The sequence below is a fragment of the Nyctereutes procyonoides genome, unplaced genomic scaffold (assembly GCF_905146905.1).
Source record: "Nyctereutes procyonoides isolate TBG_1078 unplaced genomic scaffold, NYPRO_anot_genome, whole genome shotgun sequence".
In the NCBI taxonomy this organism is placed as follows: domain Eukaryota; kingdom Metazoa; phylum Chordata; class Mammalia; order Carnivora; family Canidae; genus Nyctereutes; species Nyctereutes procyonoides.
This window is the reverse complement of record NW_026575133.1, coordinates 27,628,521-27,634,520: the sequence shown is the minus strand read 5'-3', so window position 1 is coordinate 27,634,520 and position 6,000 is coordinate 27,628,521. Positions and strand designations below refer to the sequence as shown.

At 43.2% G+C, this 6,000-nt stretch overlaps 1 protein-coding gene across 1 annotated transcript in view; it reads right to left on the bottom strand.

Moving 5' to 3' along the window:
- Positions 1-2,449: 2,449 nt before the first annotated feature.
- FANK1 (fibronectin type III and ankyrin repeat domains 1) overlaps positions 2,450-6,000 on the bottom strand; it is a 97,820-nt gene continuing 94,269 nt past the window's right edge. The window contains exons 8-11 of the mRNA XM_055345942.1: positions 3,517-3,660; positions 2,895-2,972; positions 2,756-2,800; positions 2,450-2,653 (exon numbers count right to left, since the gene is read on the bottom strand). Of these exons, the coding sequence (XP_055201917.1) occupies positions 2,600-2,653; positions 2,756-2,800; positions 2,895-2,972; positions 3,517-3,660 (321 nt within the window). The 3' untranslated portion in view covers positions 2,450-2,599. The remainder of the gene's footprint in view (positions 2,654-2,755; positions 2,801-2,894; positions 2,973-3,516; positions 3,661-6,000) is intronic.

The window sequence follows — 6,000 nt, the reverse complement described above, 5'->3', positions numbered from 1 at the left end:
CTTTTAACATACATAAGAGTGGGGAGGTGGGATTGGGTAGGTGGGATTGGGTGGGTGGGAGGGACCACATTACTTGCTTTGAACAACATAAATGTATAACCTATCAGAATAATTTTTTTGAAAACTCAATTTACAAAAGAGAGAAAAAAAAAGCAAGCACGCAGAAGTAGAAACATTGATATCAGACTTATCCAGGATGAAAATCTAAGTGTAATGGAAATTTATAAAATTCTGAAAAAATAGAATCAAACTTCATAAAGAACTACAGAAAATATGAAGAAAAATAGATACGTAGAATGGTAACAAGGGGTCTTTATTCTTACCATCCACTACCCATGTCAAAGCAAGGAGACAAAAAATAAGTACCTGGAAGACCTCAGTTAATAATTAATAATGTAATCAAATGGATATGGATCATATTGAGATTCTTCAAACATACAGAATATGCCTTCTTTCAAAGTACCTCTGAAAAAGAAAACTACCTACACAGAACTATATATATATATAAATTTTATATATTATGCCACAAAGTTAAAACTCACATTCCAAATGGTACAACAAACCATGGGTTGCTTCTTTGGGAAAATTAAAACACAAGACAAATCACTAATCTCAGGAAAGATCAAAAGCACATATGCAAAGCATATGAACACAGAGAATCCAGCAGTCCACTGTAACCCATGAGATGATCTCAGAAATACAAGGATGGTTTGATATCTTAAAATCTAATCATTCATCAAATTGACAGATTTTCAGGAAATATGCCATATTAGGATTACCAGAGACCCTGAAAAGACATTTGAAAAAAATCAGTGTCCCTGAGTTTTTAAAGATCTAAGGCCAGAAACCACAGGACTTGAGAAATGTGAAGGCTATTTGTGGAAAATTAACCTCACAAACTTAGGACCTTATAAGCAGTCGTTGTTGGCTAAATTGCACTGCAATCGCAAGGCACTCTTAAATTTCAGTGGCTTATACCATGAGAGGATTATTTCTTACTTGCCCATCAAATGTCCGTCCCTGGGTGAGCTCTGGCTCTGCCTCCAGACCCTGGGCTAATGGGGAGCCTCTACTTGAGTCTCTGGCAAAAGAGACACATGGGGATTCTTAAAACTTCTGCTCAGTGGGGCAGGAGCCATCTCTATTAACATTTCAGGGACCAAAGTCACCCCATTATATGGCCAGGGCTCCCATCAGGAGGATGGGACAATGTTGCCAAGAGTTCATCAACGAGAAGGGATGTATACTCTTGCCACAGAGGAGGCTTGGGAATAGGATCTACAATAGACTGAGATTGAAATTAAGCTGAATATCAACAATGACTGGGGTGAGGAGGGGCCATGGAAAGTTGTGACTATGCTTTGGTTTTGAGAAAGATTTAAAAAGTCAATCTAGCAAATTTAAAGGAATACACATTTGTACAGATGGTAAAAGACTCATGAGGTGTGTAAAGAGAGGGCGATCTATGACCCACAGATCCAATTCCTGAGGTGGATGTTCGACAAACATAGAATATAGAATAAAGCTGAGAATTGCCAATATCAATACAATTGACTGCGCTTTTTCTCTGTGCCCTTTCCCCAAAGCTTTGGAGCTTTTATTGCCTTTTAATCGGGCTTTCTTTATGGAGAAATTTCCACTCCCGTGTGGACCTTTATAGCTGGTCTTCTTCTGGGGCCAAGTTAACCACTTTGTCTCTGGAGACACAAAATGCAGGTGATCTGCTGGTTCACTGGGCTCATTCTTACAAATGAGTTCAAGCTCCCGCACACGAGCGTCTCAGCTCCTAACCAACTGACGTAGCTGTGGTTCCTTCCTACTTGTCTTCCAACTGTGTGATCAGCATCAAAAACCTCTCCACTCTAGAGGCAAACTTTACTTGTCTTTGGCAAAGTCATCAGCGTGCCAGCAGGCTGGGTCCTTCACTGTCAGGGCAGAAGGGTACGCAAACACATTCTCAGGTCTGTTCAAAAAAGACTGACCCTCCACCAGATACCTCTAAGAGAGTGGAATCAGAGTCTTAAAATACAGGGGGTTTTTTTTTTTGTTTTTGTTTTTTTTTTTTACTTTGATGTGTGGCCAACAGCTGAGGAGAAAACTTAACGCGTGGCCTCCTGGGCTTTCAGGAGGAGTGTCACTCCAGAAGGGAACACCAGCCTGACAACACAGCCTGGAAGGCCTGAAGTCAGGAGGGGAGGTCATAATTGAAAACACATGAGGGAATGTCCACAAGGTCCTAGAGTGGCTCAGAGGACAGCTTGGAGGGGGGACAGGGGCGGGAAGTGAAGAACCATGTATGTTTGTACAGCTCCAGTACATAAATATTTTGTTTCGTGTCTAACTCCAAGAGGCACAAGTGCAAGCAAACATCCCCACGCTGCAGACACCCAATGATGACACCACAGGCGCACGTGCTTAGGTAAAAAGATGTATTTCAAACTGGGAACAGTTGTACGTTACAAAAAGTCACTGTGAATCTAAATAAATAATCAAATGTATAGCCTCCAAGATGCAGAATTTCATCTCTAGCTCAACGGTCGCATTCGACTTTGTTTCGCTTGGGCTTTCGGAGTGAGTAGCGCCCTGGTCAGCAGACGGACTACTTCTTTGCCGCGTGGGTTTTTTTCCTCTCTTCCAACAAGGAGACCACGTTCTAGATCAACAGAAACAGGGGAGTGTAATCCAAGGTCTGCCGTTATTTTTTTTTTTTAAGTATCATAAAATTAGCCTTGAAAATCAGAAAGAGCATCCCAACCTGTCTGTCAAAAACTCTGGCCATCTCTAGCACACCTTTGCCAAACTGAAAGTGAAAACAACAAAAATTATACACACACACACACACACATATATAGAACTTTCTCCACCAGGGAAAGGCTTTAGATAAAGTTACTTACCTCATTCTTTACAGTTGCATCTGCCCCTTTGTCAAGAAGTAGCTGGACTAACTCCTCGTGATTATTTAACACAGCCACCTGAGAAACAGAAGACAGTGGGGTGTGAGGGAGTCTGCTGCTCCCGCAGAGGGCGAGGCCGGTGGCCAGGGTAGACCCCGTGCAGGTGGGCCTGGGGACGTCGGCTGGAGGCTTTCTCAAGGCAGAGCCAGCCAGGGCCACCGTGGCTTCGCACCACACATGTGTGCTCTCGCTCTGCAGCCATCCCAAGTGCCAGGAAAATGGAAGTGGAATCCACCTTCCTCTGCGCTCCAATGACACGAGAAACACTAGGCCAGACCAGCACAAGAAAGCAGCGCGTTCCTTGTTGGAACAGATCTGCTAGGATGCTACGATGGCCCAGGGGACTGGGGCTGGTAAGCTTTAAAGAAATAGTTGTAAAAAGACAACAAAAATATTGTAGTGACATTATCGTGCCTCTTTTAACAGGCCAGCAGGGAATATACAGGCAGCCAAAAGCCAGCGCTCGTACATGGCTAAGTTCACAAGAATTGCCTGATTATAGAAGCAGCTCTGACCTTAATTCCATACACAAAGCCAGGCTGTTTTCTGAAGAGTGGCATACCATTAGAGGGGTCTTTCCATCTTTGTCTTTCATGTTCACGTCCGCTCCAGCTTCAATCAGCAGAGAGGCTACCCTCTGGTTTCCTGAGACAGCAGAGACTCTCATGAGTGGGGTCCATCCTGAGCCCGTGTCCGCAGCGTCTACCTTTATGCCAGAGGAAGAGCTGCTCTTAGTCCAGTCTCTTTTCCTTAAAAATAGTCATCAGAAACTTACAAAGGATTATTTAGTTGCCCAAACTCCCCGGACTTGGAGAGCCGGTTAGGATCGAGGGGACCGTGCTAACATAACCCACATTCACACGCGGTGAGAAGCTGTGTTAGGACCTCACAGGGTGCTGAGAGGCCCCAGGTCATCCCACTGGCACCTTTACCTACATTTTGTTAAAATGATTGAAGGATGGGGGCACCTGGCTGGCTCAGTCGGTTAAGCATCTGCCTTCAGCTCAGGTCATGATCTTGGGGTCCTGGGATGAGTCCCATATCAGGCGCCCTGCTGGGATGGGGGCGGAGTCTGCTTCTCCCTCTGCCCCTCCCCCTGCTCATATGCTCACTCACACTCTTTCTCTCTAGTGAATTTTTTAAAAAAGGGTGCAAGATGGGATAGAGAAATGAACCATCCTACTCTTAGCTCCATGAGAAGTCCCTACCTTAGTTTCTCTTGACTAACTTTCCTCCCTTTTTAAAAAGTTTATTTTGTTCACTTCTAAGTATCTCTGTAAGCAGCTTTAAATGCTTTCTGGAGCAAGATGTTAATATGTAGACACGCTTGTCAACAAGCAGGAGAACTACAGGTCCAACAAACACAAAGCAACCAGATTTACTACATAAATTCTAATATGAAGTTACCCAACCTAATACTTCTCCAAACTTAATTTGACTAGTAATGAGATGGCCATTTCCCAGTAATCCAGTGATTGAGATCTCTCAACGTCGTTTTAAAAGCCACATTCTAGAATAAGAAAATGTAAATGGTGCCTCCCCAGTTTCAGTGAAGGACTCACCAACCATGAAGAATGACTCTAAATATATATACACGTGTGCATGCACACACGCGCCTGCACAAACACACACATCCCTAATTTTGTTACAGAAGAATTACTCAGACATGTTAGTAAAACACCAGAATGGAATATCAAACCAAGAACTGCCAAAAGGTCCCTGGGATGTTTCAGGTTATTTATATGTATGAGATTATCCACTCGACATCATTAGGATTTGCAGTTCTTTCTCATGCAAATAACAAATAACCTTTGAGCAGCAGAACTCCATTATGTTTAAATAATAAAATCATCGCCTTGTTTTACATGGTGCTTTATGTGGTCTTTGGTGAACTTTCACCCCCATTTTCTCTTTTGGGGGTTAAATGAGGTAGATGCTTTTATTGCTGGTCTACAGGTGATTAAACTAAATCTCAGAGAAATCAAAGGCCTTTCCTGAGGTCACGTGGCTCATTTGATGTAGAGATGGTTCCCCAAGCAAGTCAGTCACTGTCAGTATGAAATTATGTTCAAGACTGGTGGCCACAATGCCCGGCTTGGGATCCCAGATGCCTCCTACCGGCACCCAAACATTGGGTGGCCCGTCTGCCAAGAACAGGGAGGCACTCCTGGTGACATCACCTATCTGCCACCAGCCAACCACGGATATCTCTAGTGGCAACATACATGTAGCTCTAGTGCTATTGATTTACCCACAAATCAGTGTGTTCTTATCTGAAGCCCAGAAAGTCTAGGTTTCCAAAATTACTGTATTTAAGTGTTCATGCCAGAGATCTGCCCTTCTTTCAGCAAAGGCCAAACTTCATTTTTCACTACAGAGTTTTACTGGGACCAAAGCATGAGCAGAGTTCACCATAAACCAAACAAGAAGACTGTGGCTCTTGCCACCACACAAGGTAGGTCCGGCCCCACCCTACCAGCGAGGCCCACATGCTAATCCTTCTGACCTCTTATGTGTCTCTCTAAAAGGGGAAAAAACAAAACAAAACAAAACAAAAAAACAGGAAATGTAATAAAAAGTAACCACTGAGATTTTCCTTCAAGGGTTCCTTTCTTCAGCCTTCTGCTGGCAGCGGCAGGAAACCAGTGAGACCCCACAATTAAGCCTTGCTTTCCCCTCAATCACACTTCAGAGACAAGCTAGAACAAATCTGCTAACATCTTCCAGGAGACATGACTCTTCTCAATTTGAGTTTATTTTCCAGGTCATCAGTTTAATTTCTCCATACTCTACACCATCTGGCAGTCTCAATTAGGATAGCATTCTGCTTACCATTCCTTATTTCCATGCCTCGAAATTTTTATTTAACTTCTCTCAAGTCTTGAACTAAAGTTCTCAAAGTTATCAGCAGTCACCATAATTGAGCTAATTCTGTTTACTCATCTTCAAACAGCTACAGAAGTCCAAACAACGCCGGTTCTATTATAAGTATAATCTGTACTTTCCGATAACGTGAAACCAAAAGGATACCCACATGCCTGCTTCA